Here is a 22,596-nt window from a genome sequence, read left to right on the forward strand (position 1 = left end):
TGAGCAAATGGAAGGTGGAGGAGTGCAAGGTCTCTAACATCCACCAGCTCCTTGAGGTCAAGTGGAAGAGGACTCCAGTGGCAACCTGTGAAGCTCTGGTGAACTCCATGCCCAAGGGGGTAAAGGCAGTGCTGGAAAATAATGGTGGCCACTCAAAATATTGACACTTTGGACCCAATTTGGACATCTTCACTTAGGGGTGTACTCACTTTTGTTACCAGCGGTTTAGACATTAATGGCTGTGTGTTGAGGTATTTTGAGGGGACAGCAAATTTACATGTTATACAAGCTGTACACTCACTACTTTACATTATAGCAAAGTGTCATTTCTTCAGTGTTGTCACATGAAAAGCTATAATAAAATATTTACAAAAATATGAGGGGTGTACTCGCTTCTGTGAGATACTGTACATGTGTATAGTATAATACACAAAGAAATACATGTAAATTAATTATTTTGTCTGTTTATTAAGTAGTGCAATATAGTCAGAAGCAGTTTGCCTTGCTTTGTAATATTTTGTTTTGCTTTTTTTTTTTCCATAGGGTATGCAGTCACAGCTGGGCATTTCGTGCATCCTACCACTGTAGACGTAGTAGGCGGTGCTCCCCAAGATAGTGGTATCGGAAAGGTGAGGGTTCCGTTTCTACGGAACATGTGACGTAGAGCTAGCAGCTTCATTTCCACAGACAAATTGAACAAAGCCCCTGCATTTCCTTAGCAAGAGTTGAGATATAATTAGATTATTGTCTATGAGGTAATGAAAGCTGGACATAAGCCATTCTCACTAAACTGACAATAACCTTTAGTTTTTGCATTTTAAAGGGATTATGGGAGGTTGTTACCACAGTATACTGAATGTTATTAAATGTGTTTATAGTTCTCCTGAGCCTAAAGAATAACTTAACCTTTATGAAGAAAAAGGAGCAGAGCCCAAGGCTCTAATTTACAATCATAATTCTTTAATGTATAGTTTGTTATACACATTCACCAGAAAACATAATGAACTATCAACAAATAACTGTTTAACCACATGCCGCCCAGCCACTGTATAAATACGACGGCAGGGCGGCACGGCTGGGCAAAAGCACGTTTTAAAACGTGTGTTTTGTAAACAGGTAGGGGATCACGTGAGGCGCGCCGCCGCCCTACCTGTCCCGCCGATCACAGCCGCGGATGTCAGTCGCCGGGTCACAGCCGGTCGTTACCTTCTATGTCCCGGCGATCAGCGGCAATCGCTGACGGAGAGCACAGCTGCAGTAGCTGTGCTTTCTGTTAGTTCCCTGACAGCTCCAGGACATGCTGATCGGGAGAGAAGAGTTTCTCCCGATTAGCAGTGTCCCAGTGCAGTACACACCCCGCCCCCTAGTAAAACACTCCCCTCACACAGTTAACCCTTTCCCTGAAAAATAAACTTAACCTCTTCCTCCCCAGTGCCATTAGAACAGTGTCAGTGTTTTTTTTTTGCACTGATCACTGTATTGTTGTCACTGGGGATTTCAGTGACCCCAAGTCAGTTCCCCCCAATGTCAGAATGTCCGCCACAGTCCCGCCATAAGTCACTGATCGCCGCCATAAGTTGTATAAAAAAAAACCTAAAAATCCCAGTATCTTTCCCGCCATTTGTAAACGCTATAATCTTTCACGTAAACCAATTAATTTACATGTATTGGGATTTTTTTTGTAGCAAAGACATGTCGCAGAATGCATTTTGGCAGAAATTTATGACTAAATTTGATTTTGAAATTTTTTTTACTGGACATGTTTTATTGCAAAAAGTCCAAAATATTGTTTTTTTTCCTCAAACTTGTCAGCCTTTTTTTTTATAGTGCAAAAAATAAAAACCGCACAGGCGATCAAATACCACCGAAAGAAAGCTCAATTTGTGGGAAAACAAAGGATGTAAATTTCATTTATGTACCGTATTGCATGACCGCGCAATTGTCCGTTAAACTAGCGCAGCGCTGGATAGCAAAAAAATGGCGTAAATTGCAGTATCTATACCATAGTTTGTAGACGCTATAACTTTCACACAAAGCAATCAATATACACTTATTGGGATTTTTTACCAAAAACATGGAGCAGAATACATTTTGGCCTAAATTTATAACCGACTTTAAGTTTACTATATATTTTTTATAGCTGAAAGTAAAAAATATTGTTTTTCTTCCAAATTTTTGGCCTTTTTTTGTTTATAGTGTGAAAAATAAAAAGCGCACAGGTGATCAAATACCACCAAAAGAAAGCTCTATTTGTGTGAAAAAAAGGACGTAAATTTTGTTTGGGTGCAGCATTGCATGACCGCGCAATTATTAGTTGAATTAGTGCAGCGCCGAGTAGCAAAAAGAGGCCTGGTCATTAAGGGGGGTAAATCCTCAGGAGGGCAAGGGGTTAATTTCAGCGAGGCAGATCTTACTACTGAATGAAGTCTCCTAGTTGGCCATTCTTTCTCACCCATTTGGCTGTTTCCAGTGACTTGACATTATTGTCTGGTTATAAAAAAGGAAAATAATGATTGATTTTAGGCAGAGTTTTTCTGACATGATGTCACCAGATGATGTGTCAAGAAGTGGACCGGCAGCAACACATGGTCCTTTCACTGTGAAGCATATGCACGTCAAGCTAAAAGCAGAGATTCACGTTTCATCTTTTTCGATGTAGCAGTAGTACTTGGTGAAGGAGGAACTACACCACATTTTCCAGATAAGCTATATAAAGCTGACTATATACAGTTAGTTTCTTTTTTCATGGAGCCAGTGGACTGAACAAAAAAAAGTACGAACAAATTCATCCATCCACCTCATTTGTGCAGCCCTCCTATAGGGACACTGTATTATAACAGAGGCACCTACCACTTTTGGAATAAAATAATCAGTGGATGCAGCTGAGCTGATTGGCTGCAGTTGCTGATTGATCATTTTCCTACAAGTAATTGACTTTTATTGAGCAGGACCCCCCAAATTTTGATCAGTGTATGGTCAGCTTTACTTAAAGTGTTACTAAACCCACAACAGTAAAATCAGTCTGTAGATGCAGTAAAGCATGCCTGTTATACTCCCTGTGGAACCTAATCCTCTGCATTCTGTAAAAAGGCTGTTTGATCCTTTCTTCTCTGTTCCTCCCCTTTTTCAAGTGACCACCACTTATCTCTAGACTGAAGTGTAGGCATGCACATGCTCAGTTTGGTATATATTGCTAGAGAGGTTTTTTTTTCTTGGGAGAGTTCATGTGATCAGCACAGGGCCAATCAGCATTGTCCAGACAGAGGTCAAGGGATATCCATCCTCCTAGAGCAGAAAGAAAACTCCTCCTACACGCTTTAGCTAGCACTCCAACCACACAACAGTTACTCAAGCCACTCCACCCAGTTACTCCGCCCACTCCAGTTGTAGACTACTGGTGGAGGCAAGAAATTGTAGCTTTTCTAGTTTTATTGTATTGTAACTGTACTTTCTCCTTTTATATTGTTAAGTGCTGCACAAACTGTTATAAGTCCTGTATAATATTAATAATAATAATAATAATAATAATAACAATAACGACTAAAAAGTGTTTAGGGAAAGCTGGCATTTTAAAGAATATTCACACTATTGTGTTGCAGTAATGTGCATGTTAACATGTGCATTACCACAATGGACAGTAAAGTGCTTATTATGCATGCTGGTGCATTTAGGTGTCGTTAAGAATGAACGTCCAATGAATGAGCGTTGCAGTGTCCTGCCAGAAATGCTACATGCACTTTTTTTGGTGTATTTTGGTGCATTAGGCAGCCTATTGAAATGAATGGGCTGTCCTAACTCTTAAGACTAAGAAGACTAACGCAGGCCATAGATGGGGAGAAAACCGGCCGATTTTTCTTTAAAAAAAATGAAAAATCGGTCGTTCAAGCGGCGGACGTTACCAGGAATGGTAAAAAAAATCAGCCGATTTTCATCCCGTCTACAGCCGGCAAAAAGCGTTTCTGCAGAGAGCTCCGCTATTTCTTTGACAGTGCTTTGACATTTATAGCGGCTGCAACATTGTATCTATTTGTATCCATTTCAGATACAGATGTTTTTATTCGGAAACAAATAGATACATTGTTGCAACTGCTATAAATGTTAAAGCACCGTCAAAGAAATAGCGGAGCTCTCTGCAGGGACACTTTTTGCTGGACTGGAATTCTTCTTCTTCTTCATCCTTTTCTTCTTCTTCCTCTTCTTCATCTTATTCATCTTCTTCATCTTCCTCTTCTTCTTCATCCTCCTCTTCTTCTTCATCCTCTTCTTCTTTATCCTCTTCTTCTTCATCCTCTCCTTCTTTATCCTCTTCTTCTTCTTCATCCTCTTCTTCTTCCTCTTCTTCTTCCTCTTCTTCTTCATCATCCTCTTCTTCATCCTCTTCTTCTTCTTCATCCTCTTCTTCTTCTTTTTCTTCTTCTTTTTGTCTTCCTCTTGCAGGTCACTGCTCATGCGCAGATTTTTTTATCGGTAAAAAGATTTGGCCATCATTGCCGTGAAAATCGGCCGATCTTTTACCAACTTCACCGATAAAAAAAAAATCTGCCAAAATACCGAAAAACGACCGAACAATTAACCCATTAACGATCCGAAAATTGGCCGATTTTTTTTTCGGACGAAAAATTGGCCGATTTTCGACCCATCTATGGCCTGCATTAGACTATTAGAATTAAGACTAAGGATAAGGGGCTGCCCTTATTCACGTTAATGCTCATGGACTACTGCAGTGCAATAGATTGAGTGAGATTTGAGTGTTTTGCAGCAGGGAAAACATTGCTCATTCTAGGTTTATGAAACACAGATGTATTTTTTAAATGTTTTTCAATTAAAATTCAGAATTATGAAGTTTTGAAACTGTTTCACAATATCATTTAAATTCTTTTCCTGATTCAATGAATGCTAATATACAGTCAGCACCATTAGGGCAGGCGAACCTCTTCCTTTGCAGTAAGATTATTTTCTCTGCAAGTAAATTCCCGATTAATAAAGGTAATATGTTTGATCAGCAGACCACTGAAGAAGCCAGAGATGCACATAAGCCAACACAATGTTATGAATGTGAGCCCTGCTAAGAGAGGGAAGAACCATTCCCAGAAATTCAGGGTATCTGACTGTTCCACTCCACATAACTCACAGTGCTTCTCTAAATTTAATAAACCATGCCATATGACACATAAAGAGTTCTAGAGTCCTAAAGAGTTACAGGACCATAAAATACACAATTTATGATAAATGCATTGAATGAAGTACTGAGGAAACTCTGCAGGCTGTACCATTAGTAGATCTCAATCCACAGGGCTGTGTTATTAGAAAAATTTAGCTTACAGCAAAAATAGACCTTTTGATACAGAAAGTGAAGTGACCCAAGACAATTCCATCCTGTGATTCCTGTGAATTGAAATATGGTGGCTGTGGTTTACTTACTAGTTTTGCTCTTCACCATTACTGTAATTGAAAGTTCCATGTGATGTATAATCTATTGATTTTTTTGGCTGTCATACCAGTTGACTTCATGCATTTTTATTATTACAAACTTGTTCTACAGATTCAAACACAAATTTTAGCCTTTGTGAATTTCTTCTCTAAATCGTTGACCCTCCATATTTCTACATTGTGTACTGCCCTGGGCAATATACAATGTAGGTTACATTTACATTATGTAGAAATATAGACATCAGGACCCTGAAATGATAGGTTGATTTACTAAGGGCAAATAGAGTGTTTACTTTACAAGGCACGTTTGTAAGAAGGTGTACAAGGGGTTAATGCAGGGGCGGACTGACAACTCATTGGGCCCCTGGGCAATAAGGGATCATGGGGCCCCTGTGTCCTTGCCCAAGGTCAAAAAAGCCTATGAAGAAGGTACCAGGGGCAACTCATGGGGCCCCCTACTGACCCCCAGCCCTCGGGCAGTGCCCGAGTTTCCAAATGGTCAGTCTGCCCCTGGGTTAATGTGTTTTTTGTTGGAATGGCATCTCAATCAGTTAATTCCTCCTAGATTGGTTGGACCCTCTCCATGCCCCAGGCTGCTGCTATATAATGTAGGTGGAGCTGGAGGTGGTGGTACAGAAAGGAAGGAGTGATGACAGGACAAGTTCTATGTAATGGTGTATTGAAATGTACATTGCTCTCCCTTCATGGGCCCCTCTGAGTGGGTGAAGAGAAGGACTTCTGAACTTGAGTACTTATCAGTTAAGTTGTAGTTTTGTTCTATTTCAGTATTGTTTACCAAATATTTGGAAAAGTAATGTTACCTTTGCCTAATGTTGCCACATTACAATATGTGTAACATTGTATGTTACATTTCTACATGTAAAAAGAACCAGAAAACATTGACCCCTGTATAAACAAATGGATCAAACAGCGCTTGAGAAGATCGGGATATCACATCCAGCATGTCACTTCCTCCGGCTGATGGATATAATAAGCTTGCCTCCAAAGTTGCTCAAAGACAAGATACAAGAGACACTTCCATAGTGTAAAAACCATAAGACAAAGTTTATTAAAAGATAGAAGAGACATTCACAATATTAAAATGACGGCAGCAGGGGCGGACTGACCATTTGGAAACTCGGGCACTGCCCGAGGGCCCGGGGTCAGTAGGGGGCCCCATGAGATGCCCCTGGTACCTTTTTCATAGGCTTTTTTGAGTTTGGGCAAGGACACCAGGGCCCGATGATCCCCTATTGCCCGGGGGCCCCATGAGTTGTCAGTCCGCCCCTGGACGGCAGGCTTATCAAGGCCCTACAATACTCTCAAACGTGGCGATCCTATGTGTTGCTACAGATCAGACATCGCTCGCTAGTCAATCTGGCTCCACGTGCCTGATGACGCCACTGTCACAAGCTCCCCCCCAGCGCATTTCGTCAGAGGTGACATCGTCTGGGGGATGGGCTGGAAAATTTAAACGCAGTGTATTTTTTCCTTTTTTATGAATTTATTTCTACATGCCACATTCATACTGCAATGAAATGTACTAAGTAGCATTTTACCACATGGCACTGTGTAAGGGACCGCCTGGCGGCACCACTAGCACTCCACTGATCAGGCGTCCCCAGAGCACGGAATCTAAGCCCCAGAGTACTTGTTCACCAGGGCCCCTGATGGTGGGGATGGACTTGGAGTCCAGGTCGTGACTACTGAGTATACCTGTCAGTGGTAGGGGTGTTCGCCAGGGGCTCCCACAGGGGAGAGCCTGATATGAGGAGGTCGGGTGACCCAGATGGGATGGATGGATGGATGGCTGAGCAGGTGCGAGGTCAGACAAGCCGGGTCGGTAGCCGTGGGGACGGTGCGGTACAAAGCAGCAGGCAGAGAATAGTCGGGTCACACGCCAGGTGTCAGGGATGCGGGTGTGACCAGAGGTGTGTGCACTGACACAGGGAAACACAGGCTCCAGATATGGTATAAACAAGACAATTTATTAAAGACTAACAATACAAATATAAACGCAGTGCGCCAAACACCAAGCTAACACAAATACATACAACAAGGTGAAACAAACCCAAACCTAAACTGGTATAGATACACAGGTACATACACATATAGAGCACAACGTAGTCAGGCAGGCCGGGTCGATAACTATCGGGCAGGTAGGTACAGGGGGAGTAGGCGGCGAGAATGGTCAGGGTCACAAGCCAGGGATCAAACAGGAGAAGTCAGCAGAGGTCAGGATCAGGCCGGGTCGGCAACAAGTCAGGCAGAAACAGGAACAGGAATGCAGGTTACAAGGTACAGGGGCCCATGGAAAAACACACACCAAGGCACAGACTGCAGGTCTGGCCATCCATTAAATACACCTGCAATCAGCCCCAGGTGATGGCTAATTGCCGAAGTGAACCTCTGGTTGTTGAGAGCACCCGCTGGCCAGCCCTGGTACTGCAGCCCACAAGGCAGGTGAGTCCCACCATTATTGGCAAGTCCATTCCTGACACCAGGTCAGTAACAGAAGATCAGATCCAATAGGGGGCATCCGGGAGAGAGGTCAGGCAAGCCAAGGGTCAGAGCAGGAGAATACAGCGTGGTCAGGTACAATGCGGGTCAGCAACTCACAGGATACAGGTTCACAGGTTCAGGAATGCAGGTAAGACCAGAAGGCACTCAATGACAGTTCAGGGCCGTTTAAATATCGTGCCCTGCGCTGTCATTGGTGCCAGGTGTGCGCCCGCGGCTCCTAGTGCGCATGCGCGAGTTCGGACGCCGCGGCCGGCCTGGACCTAGTGCCCGCGTCCCTGCACAAGGCGACGCACTGCGCCGGGACCAGTGCCGCGGTGATCCCTGACACACTGAATGTCACTGTGGCACTTCAAATAAAGTTTACAAAAAAAATACCCTGGAAGGAGTGCGTGCACTGCAGCCCACTGCCTCAGAACTGACAGCCGCCCGCATGATAAAACAGAACATTCTAGCATGCAGTGCTGTGTGATCGAGCCCTTAGAAAAATACATACGAAGGAATGACCGCATGGTTCTTTTCTTCTTTCCATATGCTCTATATGCTGTCCAGTTCTAATTTCCATCCAAAGTTTAGTTTCTGGCTGTAAATGGTTTGGTATGTACGGTATTATGTATTACAACATAATGCAGTAACGTTAGATTGAATAAATCTGGATTGTGCCGTGCTGCTGTGATTTACAGTTATGTCATCTCATGAATTATGTCATGTAATATATATAGATCTCTACATTGGTACCATTTCTCTACATATCTGTAATTCATTTCCTTTTCCAAGTAAGCAATGTAAAAGATTAGAGTAGTGCAGACAGTGTGAATAAAAATAATTACGTTACCTTTCAGAACTTTATAACACAATCCAAGTTTGTCCAATCTAATGATCCCAATTCTATCCGATTTACTGCTTTAGGTATAGTATAATACCTCTAGTTTTCCACAAGATATTATTCTTTAAAGCAAAGCTGTTCTTTGTTTATAAAGGACATGTTCAAGTATGGAGGACTCACTCCACCTCCTCTCGTATGACAGCGCTGATGCTTGATGATTGGGCTAGCACCAGGGGCGGACTGACAACTCATGGGGCCCCCGGGCAATAGGGGATCATGGGGGAGGTGGAGCCTGCATGAGTTTGCCAGCGATTGGAAATGAGGTTGAAAGGAGAGGTTTGAGTCCAGGGTGACACCTAGGACTTTGGCTTGCGGGGTGGGATTGATGGTGGTGTTGTTGGCAGGGGCAGACTGACAACTCATTGGGCCCCTAGGCAATAGGGGATCATGGGGCCCCTGTGTCCTCGCCCACACCCAAAAAAGCCTATGAAAAAGCCAATGAAAGGTACCAGGGGCATCTCATGGGGCCCCCTACTGACCCCGGGCCCTCGGGCAGTGCCCGAGTGCTCAAATAGTCAGTCCGCCCCTGGCTAGCACTGTCACACGAGATTTTGGAGATAGTCATAAGCTCCAACTAGAGTGACTCAAAGCTTGAACAAGACTTCTTTTTATACTCCCACAAGCTGACCAGAGCATCAAGGGTGAGGGAGCAAAGGAAAGGTGAGTGTATGCTGCTAGGGAGGGAGCATTTAAAGCGGTTGTAAACGCTCAAGGTTTTTTACCTTCATGCATTTTATGCATGAAGGTAAAAAAACCTGTGTGCAGCAGTGCACCCAGCCCCCTCAATACGTACATGAGCCCCATCGAGATCCAACGATGTGAATGACAGCCTTGGCTGTCCCGGGTCTCTGCCTGCTCATTGGCTGAAACAGCAAACGGGAGCCGTTGGCTCCCGCTGCTGTCAATCACAGCCAGTCAGCCAATGGGGATAGAGAGGGGACGGGGCCAAGTCGTGGTTCTGTGTGTAAATGGACACATGGAGCAGCGGGTGCCCTCATAGCAAGCTGCTTGCTGTGGGGCACCCAACAGACAGGAGGAGCCAGGAGAGTCTGCGGGAGACCCGAGAAGAGGAGGTTCCAAGCTGCTCTGTGAAAAACCACTAAGTATAGACATGTTTGTTGTTTTACACAAAAAAAGAACCTCTCTGAGTATGTCTTATTAGTCCTGCAAATAGTTATTGAATCTTGTTAAAATGTTTATATTACTTAAAACACTTCACTCTCCCAATCAACACTGAATTTTTTTAAATCCATATACTGCTAGCCTTAGTAAATAAATAGGAAAGTATATTACATTTACTTATTTGAAATTTTTTTTTTTTACATTTCTTCAGTTACTTCCTTGTTTCCATGCCTAGGCAAATTATGTGATACATCTCAGGAGACTTCAGGAGTAGAGGAGGGGGTTTCTTAGCTAAGTACATCTTCCTGCCTGCATGCCTAAGCTAAGGGAAAATGGATTCCAAAAAGTAAATGTTACTGCCCTTTTTTAAGATGAATAAACAAAAATACGGTATTCCTCCTATATAAAAAACCCTAAATGCACATAGACACTTTAACCCCAAAAAGTGTATAAATCAAGATATGTAAAGTGCTAATTAAAAATAGATGACAAATAAATAATAAGTAATGATAATATCCGAAAAAAATGTCCAAAATGTCCAAAATAAATGTTCAAAACTTATATGTAATAAGTCCTCCAAAGAGCAGTCAACAGGGTAGTATTCCAGCAAAGTGATAATCCCAATTATTCTTGGAGATCGAACCTCAAAAAAAGAGAACTCACAGAGTGTAATACCTTAAATGCATTTATTTATTTGTCATCTATTTTTAATTAGCACTTTACATACCTTTTTTAAGATGACTGCAGCAAGAAATGCTAGGGGGTGTTTTTCAAAGTGATTTCTCAGCAATATAAAGCATGGAGACATGGGTGGATGGTGGTGTTTGCTTTAAATATTAACCACTTCCCGATTGGCCGTTGTATATAAACAGCCGGATGGTGGCACTGCAGGGTCAGGTGGCTGTTTATAAACGGCCTCCCCGCACCCTACTTGTGCGCGCTCCCCAGGAGCGCAGCACCGCGATCCGGTGCCCGCTGTGTCCTCCGGACACAGTGAAACACCGATCGTTGGATGGGGCCTCTGTACGAGGTTCCGATCATGTGATCACTGATTGGCCAATCAGTGATCACATGCAAAGTAGTAAGCAAGATGTCACTTCTGACATCATTGCTTACTACGTGTGAAATCTGTGAATGATCACAGAGGTCACATGGTACAAGGCTATTCACAACAGCCTTGTACCATGTGACAAGCTTTGACCAATCACAGCTCACTCAGTAGTTCTCAATGGCTGCAAGAATGCAGACAGAGAGAAAGAGAAATGATTGCTTTTATATCCTATATGGGTGTAAAAGCAATCAGTGTAAAAAAAAAAAATCTTCATCACCCCCCACAAGTAGTACAGTGTCACCATGGTGACACTGTACTGCTAGGGAGACAGTATGTAAAAAATAAATAATAATATAAAAATGTAAAAAAAAAGTTTAAAAATTATAATTTTTGGTTAGAAACTAATTTGGCTTATTTTTTTTTTTTACTAAAAAGATAACGGAATAAATTTTGGCCAAGATTTATGATGAAAGATTATTTATTTGCAAAATTTTAAAAGGAAAACGCTTTGTAAAAAATTTTTTGGACATTTTCATTTAGATAGCAAAAAAAATAAAAATCACAGTGGTGAATAAATACCACCAAAATAAAGTTTTATCTGTCTAAAAAAAAATGGTAAAAAATTCATATGGGTACAGTGTTGCATGACCGCGCAATTGTCATTCAAAGTGTGATAGCGCAGAAAGCTGAAAATTGCCCTGGTCAGGAAGGGGGTAAAAGTGTCCGGACTGGAAGTGGTTAAACATAAATTAAATAGCAATTTTGGTCTGTGGTGCTCAGTGGCAGTACAGTTCTTTAAGCACCATGAAATCTGCTGGTATTTAATGCAAAAGACAGTCTGTGTCCAGGGGCATACATCTCTATGCATACGTACAGTGGGGCAAAAAAGTATTTAGTCAGCCACCAATTGTGCAAGTTCTCCCACTTAAAAAGATGAGAGAGGCCTGTAATTGGCATCATAGGTAGACCTCAACTATGAGAGACAAAATGAGAAACAAAATCCAGACAATCACATTGGCTAATTTGGAAAGAATTTATTTGCAAATTATGGTGGAAAATAAGTATTTGGTCACCTACAAACAAGCAAGATTTCTGGCTCTCACAGACCTGTACCTTCTTCTTTAAGAGGCTCCTCTGTCCTGCACTCATTACCTGTATCAATGGCACCTGTTTGAACTTGTTATCAGTATAAAAGACACCTGTCCACAACCTCAAACAGTCACACTCCAAACTCCACTATGGTGAAGACCAAAGAGCTGTCGAAGGACACCAGAAACAAAATTGTAGACCTGCACCAGGCTGGGAAGACTGAATCTGCAATAGGCAAGCAGCTTGGTGTGAACAAATCAACTGTGGGAGCAATAATTAGAAAATGGAAGACATACAAGACCACTGATAATCTCCCTCGATCTGGGGCTCCACGCAAGATCTCACCCCGTGAGGTCAAAATGATCACAAGAACGGTGAGCAAAAATCCCAGGACCACTTGGGGGGACCTAGTGAATGACCTGCAGAGAGTTGGGACCAACGTAACAAAGGCTACCATCGGTAACACACTACGCCGCCAGGAACTCAGATCCTGCAGTGCCAGACGTGTCCCCCTGCTTAAGCCAGTACATGTCCAGGCCCGTCTGAAGTTTGCTAGAGAGCATTTGGATGATCCAGAAGAGGATTGGGAGAATGTATATGGTCAGATGAAACCAAAATAGAACTGTTTGGTAGAAACACAACTTGTCATGTTTGGAGGAGAGAGAATGCTGAGTTGCATCCAAAGAACACCATACCTGCTGTGAAGCATGGGGGTGGCAGCATCATGCTTTGGGGCTGTTTCACCACAAAGGGACCAGGACGGTTGATCCATGTACAGGACAGAATGAATGGGGCCATGTATCATGAGATTTTGAGTGCAAACCTCCTTCCATCAGCAAGGGCATTGAAGATGAAACGTGGCTGGGTCTTTCAACATGACAATGATCCCAAACATACCGCCCGGGCAACGAAGGAGTGGCTTCGTAAGAAGCATTTCAAGGTCCTGGAGTGGCCTAGCCAGTCTCCAGATCTCAACCCCATAGAAAACCTTTTGGAGGGAGTTGAAAGTCCGTGTTGCCCAGCGACAGACCCAAAACATCACTGCTCTAGAGGAGATCTGCATGGAGGATGGGCCAACATACCAGCAACAGTGTGTGCCAACCTTGTGAAGACTTACAGGAAACGTTTGACCTCTGTCATTGCCAACAAAGGATATATAACAAAGTATTGAGATGAACTTTTGATATTGACCAAATACTTATTTTCCACCATAATTTGCAAATAAATTCTTTCCAAATCAGCCCTAATGAAAAATGCAACTGCAGTGCAATGCTTAGTAGGTGATTGGATGGTGGAACCTGACTATACATATTTCACCACCAGAGTAGTTATAGATATAAGAAGCCAATGGTTAATTCAGCATGCCAGCATGAACCCAGAAGTGAAATATCAGGTTTGGAAAGATAGAAACGTAGGGGTTGATTTACTAAACCTGAAGCACTCAGAATGTGGTGCAGCTGTGCATAGTAGCCAGTAAAGTTTCTAACTTCAGCTTGTTCAGTTAAGCTTTGACAATAAAACTTGGACGCTGGTTGGTTTCTATAATACAAAGTTGCACCAGATTTCGCACCATGCAGTTTTAGTAGATAATCCCCTTAGTTCAGCTCATGGTAGCTCTGTGCCAAACATTTTTTTATGTTTTATAGAGTGGGTAAGTCTATTATAGGTAAGAACCTATTTTAAAATTATACTTGTATTTGTTTCATCATTGGGAAAATTTTGAATCCTGATGTCACCAGGACCTGAAATGTGAGGGTGCAGGTGTCACTAAGACACGGGGAGCAATAAGCTCTCACAGATGTTCTAGCTGTTCTTTACTATTCTAAATAAATACGTTTTTTTGCTGTCTCTATAACCATCACAAAACTGAACTTTATTATTATTATATAGTGTTTATATAGCGCCAATAGGTTTGCTCAGCGCTGTACAATAAAATGGGGGGACAGAACATGAGACAATACAGTAACAATGCAATACACGAGGGGTTCGAGGGCCCTGCTCTTTCGAGCTTACAATCTAGGAGGGAGGGGGTAGAGGTACAGGAGGAAGTGGCTGTGGGGGATGGAGTGGTAGGAGGAGTGGAGGAGAACGGCTGTTAGGTGAGGGCGGGGTAGGATTCCCTGAAGAGGTGTGTTTTTAGGGAGCGCCTGAAGGTGAGGAGGGTAGGTGACAGTCTGATGCATTGGGGTAGTGAGTTCCAGAGGATGGGGGAAGTCCTGGAGAAGTCCTGCAGTCGGGCGTGGAAGGAGGAGACCAGGGAGCTAGAAAGTAGGAGGTCTTGTGAGGAGCAAAGGGCACGGGTGGGGTGGTATTTGGGTATCAGGTCAGTGAGGTAGTTTGTTGCAGCGTTATGAATGGCTTTGTAGGTCAGAGTTAGTAATTTGAATTTAATGCGTTGGGCAATCGGGAGCCAGTGATGGGATAGGCAGAGGGGGTGGCAGAAGTGGAGCGGTTGGTGAGGTGGATGAGTCTGGCCGCTGAGTTCAGGATAGACTGAAGTGGGGATAGCCTGCGTTGGGTAGGCCGGTGAGAAGGGAGTTGCAGTAGTCCAGGCGTGAGATAATAAGGGAGTGTACGAGTTGTTTAGTAGTGTCTGGGGTTAGAAAAGTACGTATCTTGGAGATGTTGCGGAGGTGCAGCCTGCATGAGTTTGCCAGCGATTGGATATGAGGTTGGAAGGAAAGGTTTGAGTCCAGGGTGACACCTAGGACTTTGGCTTGTGGGGTGGGATTGATGGTGGTGTTGTTGGCAGGGGCAGACTGACAACTCATTGGGCCCCCAGGCAATAGGGGATCATGGGGCCCCTGTGACCTTGCCCACACCCAAAAAAGCCTATGAAAAAGACAGTGAAAGGTACCAGGGGCATCTCATGTGGCCCCCTAATGACCCCGGGCCCTCGGGCAGTGCCCGAGTGCTCAAATGGTCAGTCCGCCCCTGGTTGTTAGTCGTGATGGAGAGGATGTGGGGGGGGGGGGCGCTGGCTGGGGGGAAAACTAGGAAAAACTTTCTCTTTTCTTCATTGTGACTGGGACAAGAATTCAGGGACAAAGAAACACACAATAAAAACCTGCTAGAGACTATAAGCCTTCCTTCCTCTTTACAAAGCTCAGAAAAAGTGTTGAGTTGGGGTTTTAAACTGTCTTTCCATGTGTATGTTATATCTATGAGAAGGATAGCAGGTTGTACCTAACTTATGTAGGACAAGATCAACAGTGCCTGGATGAAAACAAATGTATTACTCCTCAAGTCTGGTTGTCAGGGATGTTCTGCCCATAGACATGTAGTGTTTACTGATTAAAATGGATCTAGCCAGGCAAGAATGACTGTATATCTATAGATATCTGAGATATGGTCACAGCATACACTTTTATTTTAAAACATCAACACTGTAATACCAGTTCATTTTGACAATCTAATATAAAGCTTCCTTGAAAGGTTTCCTTTCATGTTTTGAGTTCTGGCTGTCTGACAGCCATCTGTTTCCCCAACTTCTTGGATTCCCTACATGCTCTGCAGCTTCTCCTCTGCTGTTTACTTTCAATTTCTAAGGACTACATATCCCATGGTACCTTGTTGCCTGGAAACAGTGATTCCTGTACTGACTCCGCCTCCTGAAACTCCTCCTCTCATCACCTCTGTAGTTCAGAAGGCAGGCTCTGTGAAAAGCGTGACACAGTAGTGTCTGTTTTCAGGACATAATGAATACATGTCACAAAATTCAAGAAAGTAACTATGTGCTGATCTTAACAAAGTACATTTACAAAATTCAAGATTGTTCAGATTAATATGAGCAGGCTAGAAATGAATTTAGATTTTACCATAGATATACTTTTAAAGTGGACCATTCAGATTAATAGAAGTAGGCTAGAAATAATTACAAATTTGAAATACAATATGGAAATGAATATGTGATTTTACATTTTGACCATAGATATTCTTTAACTAAATTGCATTTTAATATATATTTTTAACTTTTCTTTTTCCGCATAGGTCTACATTTTCAAGACAGAAAAAAGATTACTTGAGAAGAAATTTTTTGTTTCTGGGAAAAAGGTTAGTCATCTGCCTGCAGTATTTATAATCTGCTATGACTTCCTTTCATTTACACTATTACTAGTTTAGTGCTGCAGTATAAACTAGTATATTGTGCAAGGCCCTTCTACGGTGTGAGTTTAGGAAATGGATATAGGAATAACACAGGATTCGCAATAAGGCAGCATGCAAAGTTCCAGAGTATTGTCTCTGAATAGAGAAGACTGACTTTCAGTGTTCTCCAGGTTTGGTAGTCTCAGATCAGGGTCTGGAGCTTGGAGACTTCAAAACGATTTCAGTGGGAAGAAGTCTCCAATCCTGGGTCCTCCTGGAGGTCTCCAGGTTGTGTGAGTATGCAGGTGTACATGCTCATTATAGTCCATAGCAGGGGCGGACTGACCATTTGGAAACTCGGGCACTGCCCGAGGGCCCGGGGTCAGTAGAGGGCCCCATGAGATGCCACTGGTACCTTTTTCATGGGCTTTTTTGAGTTTGGGCAAGGACACAGGGGCCCCAAGATCCCCTATTGCCCGGGGGCCCCATGAGTTGTCAGTCCACCCCTGGTCCATAGATCAGGCTCCCATTTTGGAGGCAAAGCCCTGTCCAAAGAGAGAAATCTGTTCCTGCTAGCAGACTGCACCTCGTGTTGGGGGAGGATGCCTTGCCCATGCCCAAAGGACTGGGAATGTTGGGACAGCTGCAAAAGTCTGTGGAGACTGAGAAAGCTGACTTGGGTAATGAGTCCATGGGGCTGGAGGGAGTGTGAAAGTCTCTGGAGGCATGAAAGAGCCCAGGATGCTAGGAGAACCCCGTATTGAAAGGTCAGGGAGCAGCCTGTGCAGCGAGGTGCTGCAGCTAAAGGCTGAAAGTGCCTGAAGAACAGTGGTTGGGAGACCAGAGACAATAGCAGCCCCGCTGCTGACAAGGGAGTCGGGTGTGTATAATAACAGCGCTAAATAAACTAATTATTCAGAAAACATTTTGACCTATAACATTCAATATGAACAATATATAATAAATGTATATATATATATATATATATATATATATATATATATATATACAGTTGTGTTCAAAATAATCACAGTGTGTTGAAAAAAGTGAATAAAGCTGAAAATCCTTCTAATAGCTTTTATTTCCATCCACACAAATGCATTGGGAACACGACACATTCTATTCCAAATCACAACATGAAGAAAAATATATCACATTTGTGTTGTTCCTCTAAAACAATTGAAGAAAAGTGAATATTAGACTGTTCAAAAAAATAGCAGTGTTTGTATTCTTCTTTACAAACTCAAACATTCACTGTATAAACTGAGAAATGTTTGAAGATTTTGCTTTCCTTTGAATGACTTCATGAATATTTGGTTGTAGTCGCACTGTTTCTGAGAACTGCTGTACATCTGTGTTGCATGGAGTCACCCAACTTCTGGCCCCTGTGATCAGGTATTCCAGCCCAGGATGATTGGACCACATTCCACAGTTCTTCTCTATTTCTTGGTTTTGCCTCAGAAACGGCATTTTTGATGTCACCCCACAAGTTTTCTATTGGATGAAGATCCGGGGATTGGGCTGGCCACTCCATAACGTCAATCTTGTTGGTCTGGAACCAAAATGTTGCACGTTTACTGGTGTGTTTGGGGTCGTTGTCTTGTTGGAACACCCATTTCAAGGGCATTTCCTCTTCAGCATAAGGCAGCATGACCTCTTCAAGTATTCTGATGTATTCAAACTGATCCATGATCCCTGGTATGCGATAAATAGGCCCAACACCGTAGTATGAGAAACATCCCCATATCATGATGCTTGCACCACCATGCTTCACTGTCTTCACAGTGTACTGTGGCTTGAATTCAGTGTTTGGGGGTCGTCTGACAAACTGTCTCCGCCCACTAGACCCAAAAAGAACAATCTTACTTTCATCAGTCCACAAAATGTTGCGCCATTTCTCTTTAGGCCAGTCAATGTGCTCTTTGGCAAATTGTAACCTCTTCAGCACACGTCTTTTTTTCAACAGTGGGACTTTGCGGGGACTTCTTGCAAATAGCTTGGCTTCACATAGGTGTCTTCTAATTGTAACAGTCTTCACAGGGAACTTTACACCTTCTTTCATCTTCCTGGAGCTGATTGTTGGCTGAGTCCGCGCCATTTTGGCTATTCTATCCATTCGAATGGTAGTTTTTTGCTTTCTTCCACGTCTTTCAGGTTTTGGTTGCCATTTTAAAGCATTTGCGATCATTTTAGCTGAGCAGCCGATCATTTTCTGCACTTCTTTATATGTTTTCCCCTCTCCAATCAACTTTTTAATCAAAGTACGCTGTTCTTCTGAACAATGTCTGGAACGACATAAATATAAATATTGGGACATGGACACAATTCTAACATTTTTGGCTCTATACACCACCACAATGGATTTGAAATGAAACGAACAAGATGTGCTTTAACTGCAGACTGTCAGCTTTAATTTGAGGGTATTTACATCCAAATCAGGTGAACGGTGTAGGAATTACAACAGTTTGCATATGTGCCTCCCACTTGTTAAAGGACCAAAAGTAATGGGACAATTGGCTTTTCAGCAGTTCAGGTAATTTAACTTTAGCTTCACAACTTCCCATGTTGGACTTTCATAAACTGGAAGAAAACAAGGCAAGATTTAGTGATAAAGTACGTCAAAAAAGAAAATAATTATTTCTCTGGTCAATAGTAAACAGTAAATAGACCTCAGTAATTGTTTGTTGCCTTTCATTGCCCGTAATTTGATGTTTAAAGTGAACGTATGTTCAATGGACTAACTAGTAAATCATTCACATGCAACTCGGCCAATAAGTGATGGGGTATCTATAACATGTATAGTAATTCTGGAATTGAACTGAAATGAGAAGAGGGCATTTTCTGTTTTAGTAATTAGCTGCATAACCTTTAGGACATGCGACACACCATGGACAGAATGAAGAAATCATCATGGCCTTATATCAAACAATCATTGCTTTGTGAGCTTTTCCTAGTAAATAAGAGTTCCTATTCATGATTGTCTGTAGTAATGATTGTTAGCACAGTTTCACAAATGTATATCTGGAAAGAATATGCTCCTTGTTTTCTCTTTTCCCGTTTTTGCAAATAAGTATGATTTATATAACAATTTATGTGATTGTCTGCAAACAAACAAGCGGAAATATAAGAGGTCATTGGGATAAATCTCTTCCAGACTATCTAATATACATTATGAACTAGTTCTTTAGCATAAAGCCTTGCATTTGTGACCTTAAAAAGCTAATATTCCAGAATCAAATTATTTTGTTTATGCTGGCAAAGGCAGGAATTCATTAGCCTCTATAGAAGCTACATGCCAGAGAATTGCTCCCCCTACACTCAATCCCAGAAGGGACTATTGGTTAAATACCAGTGGGTAAGGACATTGGGCCCTGCAGCACTACATACAAAGTGATGAAAATGTTGTAGCCTCTAGGACTGATCCTTTAACCTCCTTGGCGGTAATTTCAGTACCAAAAGCGGTAACCCCGAGCTACACTCGGGCTTACCCTACGGCGTTGCTCAGGGGGTCCCTGCAGCACTTACCTTGTCCTTCGCTCCCTCGATGTGTCCCCTGCAGCGTCCCCGGCCATCTCCTCCGGCCGATGCCGGCATCCGGCTTCCGTGTTCCAGTCCCTGTAACGTCGGGATGTACGGGCGCCGGAACCGGCGGCAAATTTGAAATTTTTAAAAAATGCCATTTTTTTTTAAAATGATTATTACATAGTAAAACATTGCTGTTTCAATGCATTTCACATACACTTTGTCCCGAGTGCTTTGTCCTGCGCCCTGCCTGCGTTTTGACTGTTCTTTCTGCCTGAAAACTTAGAAAAGTCCATGGCGTCCAAAAAGCGTCCCTTTATGTCAAAAGCGGTTTTAGACCGGCTAGAGAACAGCGATAGTAAATCAGAACCACTTGCAGAATTGAGTGATAATGATTTGTGGGGAAATTCGTCATCAGACACTGAAAACGATTTTGCGACTTTGCTCAGCGATGTGCGAATTTGCCTCTGTATTTCAAATTTCAGTGTTTTTGGTTTGATTATATTATTGAATTAAATATATTATTATTATATTATTATTTTTTATGATTATTTATTCAATTATAATTTATGATTTCGTGTTTCAAGTTTTATCCTCCCCGGGATGTTTACTAGACTCTTGTTCTGACAGATATCAGTGAGTTATTCCTAAAAATTGCAGCCTACAATAAAAAACTACATATTTCCATGCAAAAAAAATGGTACCGCTTTCAGCACAAAAAAATCGGAAATAATCATACCGCCAAGGAGTTTAAGTAGATATTGAGTTTGACATGGATTTTAGACTCTGCTTACAACAAAAATCATATATAAAGGTAGTCATATTTAACAAATGATGGAGGACCTTTACTATAAAGGTACAAGAAGTGCTATAAAACTGTTATACTTTTATAACTCCATAGGTATAGCATGTATCAGTCACAGCTTAAGTCAGCACTATAAATGTTGACTAATCTCAGTACTGATGTGTCAAGCGTTGGTTTCTTGGCAATCGTTCTAACTTTAAATCTTCCTTTCACTGTTGTAAGGCTATTAATATTCAGCAACAACCGTTGTAATTACAAATCTTGCACATTACAGGATCTATTGGAAAATACGACCAATTTAATTACTTGATTGAATTGGAAAGGCATCTAATTGAAACCCAGGACATGACACACTATAAAGTTTTGTGTCTGTTTCCAACCCCTCTACTGCATCAATACAGTTTACACAGATCAGAAAAACTGGTGTTTCATCATAGAGATGTATAGTTTTTCCAATGCAGACTTGTTGAACATTGACCTGTCAAGGAAGATTATACAAGTACAAACAATCAAACCTCCCTTACATTGTTATATTTAGAGGTGTTTAAAGGTTAAAATTATAACAGCTATATTGCTCTTCAGGGAGAATAGGTTCAGTGTTTGTAATCGTTCCTCATAACTGAGGTCCTCCAGATCCTTTATGAACTACAGTTGCAAGAAAAAGTATGTGAACCCCTTGGGATTACGTGGAGTTTTGCATGAATTGGGCATAAAATGTGCTCTGAACGTCATCTAAGTCACAACAATAGAAGAACACAGTCTGCTGAACATAATACTACACAAACATTAGATGTTGCAATGGTTTAATTGCACATAACATGTAAACATTCACAGTGCAGGGAGGAAAAAGTATGTGAGGCCCTAGCTTAATGACTTCTCCCAGAGCTAATTGGAGCCAGGAGTGAGCCAACCTTGACTCCAATCAGTGTGATGATATTGGATGTGTTGCTGACACCTGTCCTGCCCTTAAAAAACACACACCTGTTTTGGGTTTACTGGTTTCAAGAAGCACTGTCTGATGTGAACCATGCCTCGCAGAAAAGAGCTCTCAGAAGACCTACGATCAAGAATTGTTGACTTGCATGAAGCTGGAAAGGGTTACAAAAGTATCTCCAAAAGCCTTGATGTTCATGCGTCCACGGTAAGACAGACTGTCTACAAATGGAGAAAGTTTAGCACTGTTGCTACTCTCCCTAGGCATGGTCGTCCTGTAAAAATGACTGCAAGAGCACAGCACAGAATGTTGCATGAGGTAAAGAAGAATCCCAGAGTGTCAGCTAAAGACCTACAGAAATCTCTGGCACATGCTAACATTTCTGTTGACACATCTGCAATAAGGAAAACATTAAACAAGAATGGAGTACATGGGAGGACACCACGGAGGAAGCCATTGCTGTCCAAAAAGAAGATTGCAGCACGTTTGAAGTCTGCAAAAGAGCACCTGGATGTTCCACAGCACTACTGGCAAAATATACTGTGGACAGATGAAACCAAGATTGAGTTGTTTGGGAAGAACACACAACACTATGTGTGGAGAAAAAAAGGCACAGCACACCAACATCAAAACCTCATCCCCACTGTAAAACATGGCGGAGGGAGCATCATGGTTTGGGGCTGCTTTGCTGCCTTAGGGCCTGGACGGATTGTTGTCATTGATGGGAAAATGATTCCAGAGTTTATCAAGACATTTTGCAGGAAAACGTACGACCATCTGTCCGCCAACTGAAGCTCCGCAGAGGATGGGTGATGCAACAGGACAATGACCCAAAGCATACAAGTAATTCAACAAAACAATGGCTGCAACAGCACAGAATACGCCTTCTGGAGTGGCCCAGTCAGAGTCCTGACCTCAACCCGATTGAAATGCTGTGGCATGACCTTAAGAGAGCGATTCACACCAGACATCCCAATAATATTGCTACACTGAAACAGTTTTGTGAAGAGGAGTGGTCCAAAATTTACTCCAGATCATTGTGCAGGTCTGATCTGCAACTACAGGAAACGTTTGGTTGAGGTTACTGCTGCCAAAGGAGGGTCAACCAGTTATTAAGTCCAAAGGTTCACATACTTTTCCTCCCTGCACTG

The 22,596-nt window shown here is 42.3% G+C and overlaps 1 protein-coding gene across 1 annotated transcript in view; it reads left to right on the forward strand.

Moving 5' to 3' along the window:
* The window catches only part of ITGA9 (integrin subunit alpha 9), a 694,926-nt gene that overhangs the window by 215,719 nt on the left and 456,611 nt on the right, over nucleotides 1-22,596 (forward strand). The window contains exons 7-8 of the mRNA XM_089682391.1: nucleotides 544-629; nucleotides 16,089-16,151. Coding sequence (XP_089538517.1) covers nucleotides 544-629; nucleotides 16,089-16,151 — 149 coding nt within the window. The remainder of the gene's footprint in view (nucleotides 1-543; nucleotides 630-16,088; nucleotides 16,152-22,596) is intronic.

Source organism: Staurois parvus, unplaced genomic scaffold (assembly GCF_062004578.1).
Source record: "Staurois parvus isolate SC_StPar_1 unplaced genomic scaffold, SC_StPar_1.0 ptg000288l, whole genome shotgun sequence".
NCBI classification, from domain to species: Eukaryota; Metazoa; Chordata; class Amphibia; order Anura; family Ranidae; genus Staurois; species Staurois parvus.